Consider the following 18,657-nt stretch of genomic DNA (forward strand, 5'->3'; position numbering starts at 1 on the left):
ATTCAGAATTTATTAAAGCAATCCTTCCCCCCTATTTAGTTCATTCTGGTAAAGAAGAATGCAGTAAATTTTGATCTATTGGACAAAAAGCAAAATATTTTCTAATAAAGCACTCAGACGTAAAATAACATTGTGGTCCTTTTTAAGCTGTTAAAAAGTTTATAAAATAGTCAGCTAAGAGGACCTTAGAGAACAAGGAGTGGAATCCTTTTTATTGAAAAACCTGAATCAGAACTCCAAGTATTACTAACTTTATTGGCTTCAAATAATAACAAAACATTTCATCAATAACAGTATTGTGGGTGCTCTAATTTACATTCTCTTCTCATTCAAGACTCAATAGCCTGTCAGTGGTTACCTCCTCCTTAAAAGATGAGAAAACTAAAGCTTAAGAATGTTTCTTAGAGTGTTTAACCAATTTAAAGAGCCAAGGCTCTGATTCAGGACTGTTGTCTTTGAATTCAATCTTAATCCATTCAAGTTTTAACGTTAAAACTGTTAATTTTAACGTATCCCACAGTTTACAACAGTATATTTACTAACAGGAAAGACCATCATAAATCACTAGGGATTGTTAGACTGAACTGCTTAAAGAGTTGCAAGAAGGCTCTTTCCAAAGTCATTAATACATTTTAGCTTTTTAAAAATTACTATTAACGAAAACATTTCCAACATGTTTAACCACATCAGAATTTCCATAGTGATTCAACCTTCAAAAGCAGTTTTAGTGCGTTCTTACTATTAAAACACCTTAAATACAAAGATGTGTGATCATTATCAAGAAGCATGCACTAAATTCACAACTGGTCTGTCATTTCAGCTGAAAACAGCCACACAGACAAGATTGTTAACTATGTATTTGACTGACTATACATATTTGCAATTTGTATCCATCTGAGCTTTAAAAACTTTATGTTCAGTAAAGGATACTGTGATAGCTCACAAACCTTTAAGCTTTCACATATTTGGCACTACAATATCAAATCTTTTTTTTAAAAGCACTTTAGTGCTTTAGTTTGAATTGGCACACAGTAATATTTTTAGATGGAGTAACAGAAAATGTTCTGCATGCCTAGTAAAACAAACATGTATCTGTCCACACAATGCATTTCTACTGGACTTTTCAATGCCAAAATCCTTATTTAATACTTTTTAACTAATCATATTGAAAAATAAAATTCCACAATTCAAGTCACTCCTGTTACGCTGCTATCTGTAGACCCAGAAAAATCTCTCAAACCAATATGATCATAATTATAGTTACATACTAAGGACTTCTGTAACGGCCTCTGAATCTGCGATCTCGACTTCTTGAACGGCTCCGTCTCCTTTCTTTGCTTCTACTCCGCTTCCTTTCACGGCTTTTGCTCTTTTTCCTTTCTCTATCTCTACTTCGCTTCCGTTCCTTACTTTTGCTTCTTTTTCGTTCATGACTACGACTTCTGCTCTTGCTTTTTTTCCTCCTGAGAAGAAAAAAGTCACCATTATCTTGCTGATTTAAGAATATGCAAAAAATATACTTCCTTTTATGGTCAGATATATTTTGCTATTTTTACTATCATACAATGATACATAATCACTTATGGAAAAATAATTCCTAGGTAAGGCAAACAACACCCCACCTTTGCCTTCTACTACTGAAAATCAGCAGCCAGTTGACAATGAATCATTTGAGTGAGAGAGACTATAATGACCTTTCTTGAGAGTCAGCTAAAGCTTTAACAAGGAGAGAACTTATTGGTAGGTATAAATCAAAACCTGAACTTTTAAATTTTTTTTTTTTTGGGCCATGCTGCACAGCATGCAGGATATATCTTAACCCTGACCAAGGATCGAACCCCATGCCCCCTGCAGTGGCAGCACAGAGTCACAAACCACTGGAGTACCAGGGAAGTCCCGTGAACTTTATTTAAAAGTTCTATCATATCTGGCCAACTAAGTATAACTGTAATCCAAAACATACAGTAATAGAATCAAAGTTATAATAGAATACTTTAAGTATTAGTGTTGGATCATATAAAAAAGTTGCCATTAAATACACTAATTTCTCTTAAGTAAGCCAATTTTGACCCAATTTGCACATATTAATATTATATACTTTCAAAGGGCCATACAGGCATCACTATTTCGGTTTTTATGGGCAAAATTATTGCAAATAATGACAAAGGACAATAAAACTAATGCCGTAAAATGCAATCGGACACTCCCAGACTTCAATGTGACCACTTCAGATACTTTCTTTTTCAAGTTACAATGAGTACACCAGATATTGAAATATGCCATCTTTATGCCAGTTTATACAAGCCTGTAGGGTACAACCAAAAGGGAAGAATCAACACCTTTATAAATCTTTATAAATTCTCAAGCTCTGAAAGGTAAAAAAGCCAGTCAGTCGTGTATCTTCCTGTTCATTTCTGTATTCCTCACAGCATACCACCCACTCAATTCCATAATTTTTATAATCTGTACCTCTGTCATCACCCAAATTTTAGAGGTGCCTTCAGATATTTCAATATAAATTGAAAGACATTTCAAATTAAACTTATCCACTTAAATGTCATTTTGTAGTGGCTAAAAGATTATGAAACATTTTGACAACTACATCATTTGGAAATTGAATTAACTGTTTAGTCCTTATCAAAGCAAAGTTAGCACAAGAGCAATTGAAGTCTGCCTCAGAGAACCTGTAAGCAGGTCATCTTAGAGTGCATTGAAAATAGAAAATGAAGACACCCACCTTCTGGAATCTTGAAACCCACACTCCAATCACAAGGAGATGTAGAGCTTTCCAAGGAGGCAGAAACTTTGTCTAAAATTTCAAGATAATCCACCTGACTGTCAGAAATGTATATGCTAGGTAGCACATGACAGAAAATTAGGCTACACTCATTACTTATACAGAAGTCATCAAAGCAATGCCCAGAAGGGCAACAGATAACATTCCAACTTTGTTGCCTAAAAACCTGAAACTATCTCTTAGATTAAAGAATTCTGAGATAGCTATAATCAAAAATCCTAAATATTATCAATTAGGGGACAAAGTAAAAACTCCATCCCCCACAAAAAGGACAAATAAAATTTTGCTCTGCTTATAATGGCCCATTGCAGAGAGGCAGCCAACCTCCCAAATTACCTCTTTTTAGGCCCAAAGTTTATTGCGCCAAAGGAAAGGACTCGAAAATTGGAGAGTTAATTTCAACTTAAGGTCTTCCTAGGACTTTTTATAAATGAGTCCCCACCCACATCTGAAGGCAACCCCAGACAGGTAAAAAGACAGCAACATACTAAGACATTCAGAAATATAATCCTCTTTATAAAGCCCAGACAAAAATTTAAGGGTGCAAGAAAGCAGTGTACTTCTCTATAACAAGATGAAGCTTCAAAGAACATTTATTAAGTTAACTAAAGAAGGGTTATCAAAATCCACACTAATAGTCAAATCCTGTTACAACTTAAAAGGGACTTTCCAAAGTCTTTAGTGGCAGTGGAATTTTGTACTGAACATCATTGAAGTAAATGGTCCACTGGGCTGGGCCTTTGGACTTTTTGGTTATATGGCCTCTGCTGTAAAGGTGTTTTGCTATAACTGGATTTGACCTCTTCCATGTAAGAAGATCTAAATTTTAAATGCAAAGTACTCTGGAAAATAAGAAAAAAAATAGAAAAGTCATTTATTCCAAAATTTATAGATAATCCACACCACAGTAGCCAATATATTTCAACTGTGTCATTTATTGTTTTTTATCCTTTTTTGAGAAATTCCAAAAGAGCTTAACTGAATGGATGCTGGTTGCGACTTTGCAAAACTGGTTATACTAACAAATAATACTCCCATGAAGGCAAGCGCGGGTACTTAAAAAGGCATACTTTGAGGTCTTGCCAAGCTCAGGAGTATAGCTTTTCAGAAAGAAGGCTAATAGACAACCAATTTGCGTTAATATTAAACTTAGTTCCTTTTACTATTACCTGAAGTCAATTGAGTGTATGTACTGAGAATTACTATTTTTTAAAAGAAAACATGTACTAGTCAACTCTCAATTTCTCATAATGTGCATTTTCTTACTACCTTAAAACTACATCCCAATACTCAATGGCTTTTAAAAAAACAATGAAGTTTTAGGATGAAAAATGCACATGGCACGTTCCTTTGGTTAAGAGACCTAATTTATACTAAAAACTAATACACAAGAACATTCTGCTTGTTTTATAATTTATGCCTAAATACAAAAATTTTTTTCTAGGTAACTTTTATATTAATTTGAAAGATTAATTCCCTTCAGGAAAAAAATGGGTGAACAGTTACTGACTGACCAAGGGAGTCATTTATTTAATCAGCTTTAACTGAGAATGAGGAGAATGAGAAGTCTGACAAGAGAAATAATATGTACATTTAAAAAGAAACTAGATGATAGCTGTAGTTTTGAAAAGGTTCTTCCCTTAAACAAAGAATCCTATGGCCAATTAAATTGTCCATTCTTCTATTTAGTCCCATTGGACTCTTTACATTATATATATAAACACCACTAAGTAAGCACCAGTCATTGAGAGCTTAATGCTAAACTTCCTTGTAAAAGACTGGTAGTCTTAATGAGCTTAGTTGTAGGATGATTAACAAATATAAACTGGAGATGGTATTAGTAGCAAGAAATGACATGTAAGAATGATACAACAAAGAAGGCATGTGCCCTATAGTGTAGGTCCTCATTCTTTTGGCACTTAGAGTGAGATCTTTATCCATCCACTTGGCCTGATATCTAGAGACTGAATAATTTCTATTTATATGGTTACCCCTTCCTGGGTTTTCTTTTGATTACAGAATTGCAAATCACAACGATTAATTAGGAAACTTACTTTGGTAAAAGGTCTAAAATCAGAGGACATGACACCACGCAAAGATTGGTTGACTGCCTCAAATCATAACAATTCAAGACTAAACCCAACCCAATACCCCTAACATGATTAGTGAGGAGCTATAACAGACTCCCACCCAAACAGAATAAATATAGGACATGTCCTACAAATTGCATCATTTTGATCCATTACAATATTCTAGGGGTAAGAATATCGGTGTAGCAAAACCTGGACAATCCACTCTATGTCCTCATCTATTTTATGAAATTATATTAACCTACCTTACAAACCTATCCTACCTTGTGAGGATATTGAGGTAGTATATTATGAAGCACTTAGAGCTCTTAGAAGGAAGCACCAAAAAGAACCAAATAAGTGGCTTATTCTACATCACTTTTCATTATGCATTATGGGGTCATAAACATGACAGAACGTTTGAATATGACATCACGAAGGCTAATAAAACGTCTTAATGCTTATAATACAGAGCATGTGATGTTAAGACTCAAATGATTTTAGAGCTGAAGGAAAACTCCAAGAACAGGATCAAATTTTATAAAGCACACCTATTTAGACTTCTTGTATACCATACTCTGTACTAGTCTGTATCAGAGTTCCTATTAAGGGTTACTTCTTTAACCTAAATGACACGCATAAATATTCATAGCTTTTCGAAACTCCATTCTCACTATTAAGTCTGTCAGAGTTTAAAAAGCTTAAGAGGACGAAAGCCATGTAAGAGGAACATTAAGAAGTACTTAAGTGTGCTATAACATTACTACAAAAAGAACCTTTAGGAGCATCAAGGAGCATAAATAATTCACAGCTCTGACTCTTTCAGTAATTTAGGACAAACAATACTTCTCCACAGCCTGGTTATTACCTTCTTTCTAACTATCTTCAGTGGATATAACAATTTTACTGATAACATTGATAAAATAATATTAAACCAAAGTTAATAAATTTAAAACAAAAGACAAGCTCTAACACTAGAACTCTTATGCAGATTGTCATGGATGGACTTGGAGGGGAAGGTGTCCAAAAAGTTCCTGACACCAATTCCTGAAATTAAGGGAAGAGTCCACAGTTTTACATCCTCAAATAGTGTCTCATCCCAGAAAGTAAAGAACCTACTTTTCTAAAAAAGGCAAAGAAACCCTTCAGGAGAGAACCTTGGGTTTGATGCTTTAGCCACAGGAATACAACTTAAAAAATCAATCACATATAGCTCCCCCCAACCCAAGTCCCTTCTTAAAACTTACTTTTTGCTACGTTCTTCATGGCCGTTGGCACTGCTCAACTTGTTCTCATCCTAAGCAGGGTTGATAGAAGAACATCATGAGGACGAAGTGGTAACATTTCAAGTTGTCAAAGGGTAAAGGGAATAGGAATAAGAAAATACAAAACAATTTTAAAACTAATTACTTATTTACAGTTTAACATGGAAGGCTATAAAAAAATTTAGATGGATATGTGTTTAACCACTTTGTTGCTTACAAATTAAGTCATCAAGATACAAAAATAAAAATGCATATTAACACGTCAAATTTTATTTTCTTACATAGTTAGATAGTAAGTTATCCAGATTTACAGTGTTGAAGTGGTTAAATAGAATTTCTATAAAACATGAATGAAGTCCTGTTGAGTTTTATTCCATGTGCTATGGCCCCTTTGGTCAGTACCATGGCTCTATTTCTGCCTAAGCCCCATGTGGCCATGCTAGCAGCCAGCCACTATCGATTTCCTGTGACCGATGCCATTCCTGAGATCTTCGCCCATTTCCGTTGGAGGGTTGGGACTGTAAGAGCTTGATGCCACCTCTGTCACACATCTCGCCCTGAAGCAAACAGGGATTCACACTGCTTTAGTAATGTTGACTCCCAAGAACCCAAGAAAGTCAATTAATAATCGACCAGTCCTACTTCCATACCTGTTTACATGGAATTACATCCATGTTAAACTAAGACAGAATCTTAACATTAAAATAGAAAGTAGCGCTTCAAGAGTCTAAGCATTACAAAACTACATACACTATTCAAAGCTTTAAAGAATTCATCCAAATTGGTACCACATGGTCGAGCTATACACTCCAAAAACAAATGTATTATTTTTAAAAGGTTTAGCGCAATGTTTATTTTAAAGTTTGATCACATCAGTTATAGGAGTATAAGTGCTAATTTACAAAGCTTACAGTTTGTGACATCAGTGATAACGCATGCATACTGCTATTTTCACCACCAACTGGTGAAAGAATGAAAAGACACTTTTACTGTGATACTGAAATGGGTCAAAGACTGTATTATTAGTCAAAATAACTCCTTTGTAGTTTTGTGTGTGAAATATGACAGGGACTAATTAAAAATAAAACAATATGGAGAACAGTTAAAACAGTCATCAAGTGACTCAAGTTGTGATATTGCCTCTTTTGCTTTAAGAATTTGTTTTATTCAGGGATCCAAGAATTTTGGTAATTTTTAACTGAGCAGATCATCACCTGCCTGTTTTAATATTGACTATTACCAGTCTCATGTATAGGATAAATTTTTAAATCTCACCCATTTCTTCTTGTAAGACTTGTCTTATTTAAAGATTTGCTTGCCACAGACTGGTTATGCTGTGTTATTCTTGGACCCCTGCTGCTTTCCCAAACCACTACATTCACCTTTTTGCTATACCAAACTGGAGCTGGTAATTCTTAGTTGAGTCATTTTACCTAGGGGACCACGGTACAGCGATAAGTCACTCAATTACTACCTTATGATTGACAGTTCACACTGGAATCAAAGGTGAATTCATGGGAGTAGAGGTGAGATATCGTTAGGCAAGTCTACAAAGAGAGATAGATGGGCATTTATTCATCACGCTGAAGTGAAACTACTGCACAATATTATTACATCAATAGCATATATTTACTTTTGTAAGTTACACTTAATGCATCTCTGATAAGATAAATCAAGAGGGCTCCGGGGAGGTTAGTTTACATTTCAGCAGTAGTTTCGTGAATAATGCTAAATTAAGAAATAGATAAACCTCACCGACTTGTTTTTTCTCACCTTCTTGTAAGGAGCCTCAAGCATTGCTTCAATATCAATATCGTCTGCCATTTTCTCTGAACGCCTAGGTGAAGAATAAGAATGAAAAATTCAATGAGTAAACAATTTTAAATTTTGCTAAATTTCCTTCTTACCGGACATATTCCAAAACTTCCGAGACGCCCCACAAAACGACTAAGGTGGGACGACGCACTTTAGTAGGCTTGACAATTAAACCTGAAATGTCCCCAAGACCGAACACGCTAAAGCAGATTAAGTATCCGATTTTTAAAAAGCCTGTAATGCCTCAAAAAACAACCCGAGAGCATCGAACGAAAGCTCCTCTTTCCGCGCAAAAACCCGCGCTGCCATTTTAGGGGCAAAGGGAAACTCCCTCGGTTGGGAGGAGTTCGGTGCCAAGACAGCATTCGGCTGGCGCCATGTTGGGAGGTCGCGGTCGTCGCAGGCCTCGAAGGGACAGGTCGCCATCTGCCCGAGGCCTCTCTGGAGCCCATGCCACCCGAAAACCCTGAAATCTATCCGGCCGAAAAAGAAGGGCGCGGTCTTCGAAATGAAGCCCATTTCTCGAAAGCCTGCCCCCCCACCCCGTCGCTTAGGACCGCCTAAGGAGTGCCCCTCAACCCAGAAAACAACCATACCTCAGAAAAGCCCTGCAAATACGGCGGTCCGCGACGCCTCCTTACCTGTGCGGGCTTTCGGGGCCCCAGCGGTGCTCGTATTCGGAAAGAGGGGGGTTGCTACTGCCGCCGCTGTTGCTACTGTTAAGCCGCTAGGCCCAGGCCGCAGTACCACCCAGCCCAAATTTCGGGCTCCGAGGGCGGATAGGCCCAAGAGAATCTAAAAGAAACAATGGGATTAGAGGAGCCCGCGCGGGAGTTCAGGAAGGCGGCTTCGGCAGCGGAGGATCCACCCCGGCGACAGCGTCGGCAAGCTCTCTGAAATGGCGGCCGCGGCTTCCCTGTACTAACATTCACCAACAGAGATATACACACACACAAACACACGGGGCCTCACAGAGCCCTCAGCACGGGCTCTCGCGAGAAGCTGCACTTAGTTTCAGTCCGGAGCAGCGGAAATATCGCGAGATCTAGCCATAGGGCCCAGCGACCGTGGCCTAATCTCGCGCAATGATTGCGCCACGGATATTCCCATCCCCCACTCAGAGAGGCGCTTTTGACTCCCCCCTCCAGATTGGCGTCTACATCTCGCGAGATCGCTCAAGTTGCTAGCGCAAAGACGGTTGGTACGTTTCCTGTCAATCTTCTAGAAAACTCACCGTTGAGTGGAGTATGGTGGTCACCGCCCCCTCGTGGCACCTCCCAGCGACTATCAGAAGGTTTCTCCCTCAGCGTTGACGGCTTTCCACCCCTCCCGCGAGCCTCCCATCTAGATGTTTGTCAAGGTCGCCATAAAGCAACCTAGTTCATATGGCGATAGAATAAAACGAAGACGCTCATGTATAGATTATCCGCCGGGGTGAAGATGGAGTGAAAAGCATGTGAGAGAGAAGTCGAAAAGAGACGTACAGGCGTAGGGAGCTAAGGGTGTAGAATAAAAAATTAGATTTCTCGGCCTTGTGGAGCCGGTGGACTAGGCACTGCGGCGACTGTCGAGCTTCAAAACAGCCTTGGAAGTAGTGGAAAAAGGCAAAGTGAAGGTGAAAAAACACTGCTTCTCTTGGCAGTGGACCAGCTTTGTGACCCTCGAATTTATAGTCTGGCCTTGTGTCGGGGTTGCTATTGTTTCTTCAAAAATGTCCCCCATCCCCCTGGAACTTGGCTTCTCGCCCCTGAAGTCTCCCATATGCCTGGCAGTTAGAGTGTACATTCACCGCTTGTTCTTTGGTCTACACGGTGAAAAAGCGGAGGGCAGAGAGATCATTGACTATAAGACTTTTAATTCTAAGATAAAAATGCTTGAAAAAATTTGGAAAGATAACTTAAAAGCAACAAATCTTGAGGAAGAAAATCTTTTTTTTTAAGGGAGAAAATCTTGAAGTCTGTTGACAGCTTAATGATTGAGGGCAAAGATTTGAAATGAGTTTGTAACTGCTTCAGCACTGTGTGACCGTGGGCAAGTAAATTAACCTCTCAGAGCCTACCCTCCCTTTCCTCCTGTGAAGAGTATAGTATAATTACTTAACTTCTTGATCTTGACATAGGCCGATAATGCTCACTAGTGAATTCTCAGCGCTTAGCCACATACCCAGCCGGGTGGACACGTAATAAATGAATGAATGAATGAAAGCCTAATAGTATAGTGAGGATTGAATGAGGTAATAGCTGTAAAATGCCTGGCAAATATTTAATCCTCAAAACAGTTAACTTCTGTTATTTCTAAACAAAATTATTTAGAGGAAAGTATAGAGAGGCTTTCCATTTCGGATTAACTTTCCACTCAGGTGTTTCTTTAAGAGGGTTAATAGATTTTGCATAATTAGTAATATTCCCTTCTTTTCCTAAAAACTCAGATCCTCTTTTCATTTTTTATTTTATTATTTTTAATATTTATTTAGTTAGTTGCATCGGGTCTTAGTTGCGGCAGGCGGGCTGCTTAGTTGCAGCTTGCCGGCTTCTTAGTTGCGGCATGCATGTGGGATCTAGTTCCCAGGCCAGAGATCAAACCCGGGCCCCCTGCATTGGGAGCACAGTCTTAACCACTGCGCCACCAGGAAAGTCCGTTTTTTAAATGTTGAAAATCACCACATTATATTGACGCATAATATATCAGAAAAGACAAACTAGCCTTTGCCTTTCTTTTCCCTTTAAGTGTTGTGACTTGTTAATTGTGCCAATATTAAAGCATAGGTGGTAGCCCCTGCTTAATTTTTTTCTTTGTTTGGGAACATGACAGAATTCGACCTTAACCTCTAGACTTCTTATTTGAGAAGAGAAAGGATTTAAGCTCTAAGTCACTTGAGTATTGAAAATCCCTTAAATTGTTTTCTGTTCCAGGAATATCAGAGTGAACCTGGCAAGTGAGCACACAATCAAGAAACATCTGCTGGAAAACTCAGTCTCTAAAACAAAAGTATTTTTATATATTTAAAAGAAAATATTAAAAACATAATATGCTTTTCATTCTCTTTGCAAAACCTCTCTCGCTCTGTCTGGCTCATGGACTCATTGCCCTTTCATCATTTTGTTCTCGAGTCATTTGCAGTGAAGGTCATTGGGTTAAATCATCACCAGCACCAAGAATATCATTCTATCTTAAAACTTATGAAGGAGACCACAGCATAACTAAGTGCCAGGGATAAGGGAGGTAACAGATAATTTTGAGAATTTGGCTGAAAATTAAATATACTTTGCCAATGTGAGTTTTTTAATGTCCACGTATGATTTTTATGGACAGGGGATGCTATTTTTCACACTTGCATTTTAAAAACTAATATTCAACTTATATAGTAAGTGCATTTTATCCAGTTTTCCTTGAGTCTTTAAGACTGACTTAGAAAATTTGTTTTATTTATGAATCTAACTAAATAAAATTTTAGAATCATCTTCACTTTTTCTGTTAATATTGAGTTAAATTCCAGTTGAATGGACTAAACTCCCTTCAAAAACTCAGTCCCATTTATGTTAGGCAAGTTTCTTCAAATTTAGTATGCTATCAATTTAACATGATGTATTATTTTTTAGTATTTTAAAACTTTCCGAAGTATGTAAACAATTCTTCTAAATCTAAAAAATTAAAATCACAAAGTGAGTTTTAAAACTTCTTAAACTATTCTAATGTAGTCTCATACCTTTCCAATTAAAATCACAAATCTCAAGTCAATTACTCAATCACACATTTTTTATTTGAATTTCTAGTATGCCAAGTTCCCTTAAACATTACAATTTTTTTAAATTTATTTATTTAATTTATTTATTTTTGGCTGGGTTGGGTCTTCGTTGCTGTGTGCGGGCTTTCTCTAGTTGCGGTGAGCAGGAGCTACTCTTCACTGCGGTGGCTACTCTTCATTGCGGTGGCTACTCTTGCTGCAGAGCATGGGCTCTAGAGTGCAGGCTCAGCAGTTGTGGCACACGGGCTTAGCTGCTCCGCGACATGTGGGATCTTCCAGGACCAGGGATCGAACCCGTGTTCCCTGAATGGGCAGGTGGATTCCTAACCACTGCGCCACCAGGGAAGCTCCTAAACATTACAATTTTTTTTTTTTTTTTTTTTTTTTTTTTTTGGTACACGGGCCTCTCACCGTTGTGGCCCCTCCCGCTGCGGAGTACAGGCTCCGGACGCGCAGGCTCAGCAGCCATGGCTCACTGGCCCAGCCGCTCCGCAGCACGCGGGATCCTCCCGGACCGGGGCACGAACCCGTGCCCCCTGCATCGGCAGGCGGACTCTCAACCACTGTGCCACCAGGGAAGCCCTAAACATTACAATTTAAATACAGATACATACAAACTATTCTTAACCTTAATATGAAAGTTTTAAGACTTTAAACTTACCTGTATAAAAAGGACATAGAAGGGTTTTACTATTTTTGAGTTTAACATTCCAAGAGAATTCAGATATTATCTTAGCGGACCAAGGTTCCTGATGGGCCAGAGTTTCTGACCTGGACCAAACACTGTGTTTGCATGGTTTCCCAGACAGATTCCAGCAATTCTTGAGCCACTGAGGGCACAATGAGATTTCCCCCACCCCGCCCCGCCTTAAGTTTCCATAACAATGAGAAACTCAATCCCGTTTCATACTGATGGAGGTAATTTTGCCACCCATATGACTTTTGCCTGATTTGAGCAGATCAAATCATGCCCCTCCCCCCACCCCCACTTTGTGCTTGATTTTCTAATAAATCTACTTAGAGATTGAATTTGGCATTTGTTTCAAATACTTGCCTGTCTACTGGCCATAATGTCAGTGTCATTGTAGTGACATATCCAAAAGGAATTTGCATAAATTTGTAAATGGTTAGTCATTAAAAGATGAGCCGTTGCAGGGTTACATCACCAGCCACTTATTTGTCCCCCCGTCCATCCGATGAACAGAAGGATTGTGCAAGGGGCTTCCCTGGTGGCTCAGTGGCTAAGAATCTGCCTGCCAATGCAGGGGACACGAGTTTGAGCACCGGTCTGGGAAGATGCCACATGCTGCGGAGCAACTAAGCCCGTGTGCCGCAACTACTGAGCCTGTGCTCTAGAGCCCGCAAGCCACAACTACGAGCGCGTGTGCCGCAACCACTGAAGCCTGCGCCTAGAGCCTGTGCTCCGCAACAAGAGAAGCCACCGCAACGAGAAGCCCGCGCACCATAATAAAGAGTAGCCCCCACTCACCGCATCTAGAGAAATAACGGAGCAACAAAGACCCAACGCAGCCAAAAATAAATAAATAAACACTATTTTATTTATTTTTTGGCTGTGCCATGTGGCTTGCAGGATCTGTCTCCCAACCAGGGACTGAACCTGGGCCATGGCAGTGAAAGCCCGGAATCCTAACTACTAGGCCACCAGGGAACTCCTGCAAAATGTATTTATTTATTTATTTGTTTATTTATTTATTCATTTATTTTTGGTTGCATTGGGTCTTTGTTGATGAGCATGGGCTTTCTCTCGTTGTGGCAAGCAGGGGCTACTCTTTGTTGCGGTGTGTGGCCTTTTCGTTGCAGTGGCTTCTCTTGTGGAGCATGGGCTGTAGGCGTGCGGGCTTCAGTAGTTGTGGCTCGTGGGCTCAGTAGTTGTGGTGCACGGGCTTAGTTGTTCCACGACATGTGGAATCTTCCCGGACCAGGGATAGAACCCGTGTCCCATGCATTGGCAGGCGGATTCTTAACCACTGCGCCACCAGGGAAGTCCCGCAAAACACTATTTTAGATTGAAAATAAAAATGACAGAAATTCAATAAAATATAACTTAAAATTTAAAGTACTCTTTTATCTGCCCGTGTGAGAGGGCAGTGAGAGGCCCGCGTACTGCGATGAAGAGTGACCCCTGCTTGCCACAGCTAGAGAAAGCCCTCGCACAGAAACGAAGACCCAACACAGCCAAAAAAATAAATAAACAAATGTGGGGTTTAAAAAAAAAAGAATTTAAAATTAATACAATCATAAATAGCATGTAGGTCAAATAATAAAGCATAATTAAAATTAGAAAATATTTTTAAAATATTAAAATAAAAATAAATAAATAAAATACTCTTTTAGAGGTTTGTGGGGTTTTTTTGGATTGAGGTATAGTTGATTGATAGTATTATATTAGTTCCACATGTTCTACATATTGATTCAAAATTTTTATAGATTATACTCCATTTACAGTTATTATAACATGTTGGCTATATTTCCTGTTCTGTACAATATATCCTTGTAGCTTATTTATTTTACACATAATAGTTTGTACCTCTTAATACCCTAATCCTATCTTGCCCCTCCCCTCTTCTTTTAGAGTTCGATCTGTGAAATGTACCATTTACTGATTCATTCTCTGTTTATTTAGTACCCTCTGAATTTTTGGCACTCAGTGGACAATTTGCGAGTACCAAATAAATAAAAAACAGTCTCTTTCCTTCAAAAGTTTCTAGATTAGTTAGAGAACTCTTGAAGGAACAAAATTATGTTCAAGATAGTGTTTTGTATTAAGATTTTATGCAAGCTCAGTGCCTTGACTGTCATAGAACTAATAATAGCGTGTTTATATAGCTCTTCACAGTGTATAAACCATTTTTATACATTATCCCATTTATTCCTCTAAATTTTGTTTGTTTACTTGAATTGGATGAAATAAATCGATGGGATCAGACTGGTGGAAGTGATCACAGAATTTTCTGCAAAGAGCTGATTGACATAGGTCATCAGAGCAGTTGAGGTTTGCTTTTTTTTTACATTTTACTATGAAAATTATAAAACAGAGAGGTTGAGAGAATAGAATGTATGCCTACCAATTATTTTAAATTTAACATTTTTCAATATTTGCTTTACCACGTATCTATTCATCTACCTATCCCTCTTTCCATCCTTCTATCCAGCTTAATTGTTTTTTTTTTTTTTTTTTTTTGCAGTGCGCGGGCCTCTCACCGTCATGGCCTCTCCCGCCGCGGAGCACAGGCTCCGGACGCGCAGGCTCAGCAGCCATGGCTCACGGGCCCAGCCGCTCCGCAGCACGCAGGGTCCTCCCGGACCGGGGCACGAACCCACGTCCCCTGCATTGGCAGGCAGACCCTCAACCACTGTGCCACCAGGGAAGCCCCAGCTTAATTTTTTAATTCTTTTCAAAATTACAGACATCAGTACACATCATCCCTAAACTCTTCAGCATTACATATTTTAAACTGAGTTTACTAGTTCACAATTCTTTTTTTTTCTTTAATGAGGTAAATTTTACATACAGTGAAATGCAAAAATCTTAATTTTACCAATATATGAGTTTTGACAAATGCATACAAATTGGGTAATATTAATTTTACTTAAAGTGAAGGAATGGCATAAGCAAGCTTAGAGGACCAGAGAAAGCAATATATTTTATTCCAAAATATTCTGATTTGACAACAAGAGACGTGGATAAAACACTGCAAATTAGGAGGCAGAGTATTGTTTTAAAACATCTGCTAACGGAAGCAAAAAGAAATGTAATCAAACATAACATTGCAAAAGTTTTCGAATTTAAGCAAATTTAGCAATGGAGAGGAAGATCCTGCTGACAAGGCATTACAAGATGGAGATATACCTTGAAAATGACGGATGAAAAACAAAAGAAGCATCAACCCACAGTGATTTTGAATGAAAAGCATGTGATTCTGTGATACGAGTGAATGAAAATGAATAGCCCAGAAAGGCAGCATCTCTGAAAGTGTGTTTCTAACAGACTCAAAAAGAATTTTTTGTTTTGGAGCAGGAAAAAAGGTTCCTTAACAATCATTTTCTGGAGGAGGCCCAAAGAGACATGACTTGCACAAACATCTCCAAATAACCAGGTCCTAACTCAAGATAGAAATGAAGCATCAGAGTTGGAATATGTGCAATATGAACATGACTTGCGTGCAGTGGTTGTAAAAGAAGCAAGAGATTTTGGTAAGAATATGGAGAAAGTGGAACCCTTAGACATTGCTAGTGGGAATGTAAAATGGTACAACTATTGTGGAAAATAGTTTGGCAGTTCCTCAAAAAGTTAAGTATGGGGTCTTCCCTGGTGGAGCAGTTGTTAAGAATCTGCCTGCAAATGCAGGGGACACCGGTTTGGGCCCTGGTCCAGGAAGATCCCACATGCCGCGGAGCAACTAAGCCCATGTGCCACACAACTACTGAGCCTGTGCTCTAGAGCCCGCAGCCACAACTACTGAGCCCATGCACCACAACTACTGAAGCCCACGCGCCTAGAGCCCATTCTCCACAACAAGAGAAGCCACCGCAATGAGAAGCCGTTGCACCACAATGAAGAGTAGCCCCTGCTCGCCGCAACTAGAGAAAGCCCGCAGACAGCAACAAAGACCCAACACAGCCAAAAATAAAATTAAAAATTAAAAAAAATAAGTATAGAATTAACCATACGACCCAGCAATTCCACTCCTAGGTATAAACACAAAAGAATTGAAAATATATTTTCAAACAAATATCTGTAAACAAATGTTCATAGCAGTACTATTTATGATAACCAAAAATGAACACAACCCAAATGTCCATCAAGTGATAAATATATGAGCTGAATGTGGTATATCCATACAATAGAATATTAGTCAGGCATGAAAAAGAATGAAGTACTGATATATGCTACAAAATAGATGAACCTCAAAAGCATTATACTAAATGAAAGAAGCCAGACACAAAATGTCATATATAATTCCATGTATATGAAATATTCAGAATAGATAAATACATAGAGACAGAAAGCAGACTAGTGGTTTCCAGGGGTTAGGGGGAGGGAGCAATGGGAAATGACTACTTAATGAGTATGAAATTTCCTTTTGGGATAATGAAAATGTTCTGGAACTAGCTAGTGGCGATGGTTACACACATTGTGAATGCAGGAAATGACAAAAATTGGATAGTTTAGCATGGCTAATTGTTAATTTTCTTTTGTGTTACATGAATTTTACCTCAGTTTCAAAAAAAAGAGAAGGAAGGAAGGAAGGAAGGAAGGGGAAAGAAGAAAGATAGGGGTCTTCTAAGGACCTCCAGAATCTAGAGCAAGATGCTACAGGGAGATAAAAGCCCCCCAAATCCCTGCTTTCTAGAACACATCTACTGTTTCACTATTTTCAGGATATTGAAATAATTTTAAACAAATGTATATTGAATTTCTTTTATGTGGCAGTCACTGAAGTAGACACTGGGAAACAAACAATGGAGTGCAAAAACTGTCATGGTCCCTGTCCTCCTGAACCTTACAATCTAGCTGGAGGAGGCAGGCTTTGATCAAAAGACTGTATCAGTAAGTGAAGATGTACAACTGTGACAAGTGCTACAAGAGAGATTTCTGGTGTTATGAAAGTATATTTAGTGCGAGAAAGAGTATTTAATAGGTGGAACATTCTAGTCAAAGAATAAAATCTGCAGAAGTCCGTGTAGCAACAGGGAGTATGGTGTCTTTAAGGACCTGCCAGAGGCCATGTGGCTATAGCAAAGAAGCTTGTGAAGATCCAGACCATGCAAAGCCACCTTTTTATTTTTCTTTCAGTTGTATTGAGATATAACTGACATACAGCACTGTGTAAGTTTAAGGTATACAACATAACGATTTGACTTACATACATCATGAAATGATTACCACAATAAGTTGAGTGAACACCTATCATCTCATATAGATACAAAATTAAAGAAATAAAAAAAATTTTTTCCTTGTGAGAGGAACTCCTAGGATTTGCTCTCCTAACAACTTTCATATATAACACACAACAGTGTTAATTATATTTATCATGTTATACATTACATCCCCAGTACTTATCTTTCAACTGGAGGTTTGTACCTTTTGACTGCTTTCATCCAATTCCTCTTCCCCGGAACCCCTCACCTCTGGTAACCACAAATTTGATCTCATTTCCTATGTTTGCTTGCTTGTTGTTGATGCATAATTGACCTACAACACTATGTTAGCTCCTGTTACACAATATAATGATTCAATATTTCAATGCATTTCAAAATGTTCACCATGATAAGTCTAGTTATTACTTGTTACCATACAAAGATATTACATAATTATTGACTATATTCCCCACACTGTATATTTCATACCCATGACATTTATTTTGCAACTGAAAGTTTGTACCTCTCAACCTCCTTCACTTATTTCTCTCCACCTCTGATCTCCCTCCCCTCTGGCAACCTCCTGTTTGTTCTCAGAATCTATGACTCTGTTTCTACTTTGTTATGTTTGTTCATTTGTTTTTTAGATTCCACATATAAGTGAAATCATACAGGATTTGTCTTTCTCTGTCTGACTTATTTCACTTAACATAATACCCTCTAGGTCCATCCTTGTTGTTGCAAATAACATGAGTTCATTTTTTTTGTGGTTAATATTCCATTGTATATATATACCACATCTTCTTTATCCATCTTTTTTTTTAAATATTTATTTAGGCTGCACCAGGTCTTAGTTGCAGCATGGGGGATCTTTTACTTGTGGTATGTGGGCTTCTTAGTTGCGGCATGCATGTGGGATCTAGCTCCCCGACCAGGGATCAAATCCAGACCCCCTGCATTGGAAGCATGGAGCCTTAGTCACTGGACCACCAGGGAAGTCCCTCCATTAATCTGTTGATGGGCACTTTGGTTGCTTCCATATAGCTTAGCTATTATAGATAATGCTGCAGTGAACATAGGGGT

At 38.5% G+C, this 18,657-nt stretch overlaps 1 protein-coding gene and 1 long non-coding RNA gene across 10 annotated transcripts in view; one reads left to right on the top strand and one right to left on the bottom strand.

The window, feature by feature from the left end:
• Positions 1-8,883, bottom strand: part of RBM39 (RNA binding motif protein 39) — a 30,374-nt gene extending 21,491 nt beyond the window's left edge. For 2 of the 8 annotated variants that reach the window (XM_019950749.2, XM_019950747.2), the window contains exons 1-4: positions 8,588-8,883; positions 7,887-7,968; positions 6,114-6,163; positions 1,269-1,463 (exon numbers count right to left, since the gene is read on the bottom strand). In XM_019950749.2, the coding sequence (XP_019806308.1) occupies positions 1,269-1,463; positions 6,114-6,163; positions 7,887-7,955 (314 nt within the window). In that variant the 5' untranslated portion in view covers positions 7,956-7,968; positions 8,588-8,883. Of the gene's footprint in view, positions 1-1,268; positions 1,464-6,109; positions 6,164-7,605; positions 7,679-7,886; positions 7,969-8,587 lie in introns of all 8 variants that reach the window. The other 6 variants (XM_004325977.3, XM_004325975.3, XM_004325976.2 and 3 more) reach the window with 4 other exon arrangements.
• A 285-nt stretch (positions 8,884-9,168) lies between these two features.
• On the top strand, positions 9,169-18,250 carry LOC109552648 (uncharacterized). Of its 2 annotated transcripts, XR_002179523.3 has the most exons (3): positions 9,243-9,561; positions 10,859-10,934; positions 14,898-18,250. It is a non-coding gene; the product is annotated as an uncharacterized lncRNA (long non-coding RNA). The 2 variants fall into 2 exon arrangements; XR_002179522.3 differs by lacking the exon at positions 14,898-18,250 and having other exon boundaries at positions 9,169-9,561; positions 10,859-10,984.
• Positions 18,251-18,657: the final 407 nt, after the last annotated feature.

Source organism: Tursiops truncatus, chromosome 15, assembly GCF_011762595.2.
Source record: "Tursiops truncatus isolate mTurTru1 chromosome 15, mTurTru1.mat.Y, whole genome shotgun sequence".
In the NCBI taxonomy this organism is placed as follows: Eukaryota; Metazoa; Chordata; class Mammalia; order Artiodactyla; family Delphinidae; genus Tursiops; species Tursiops truncatus.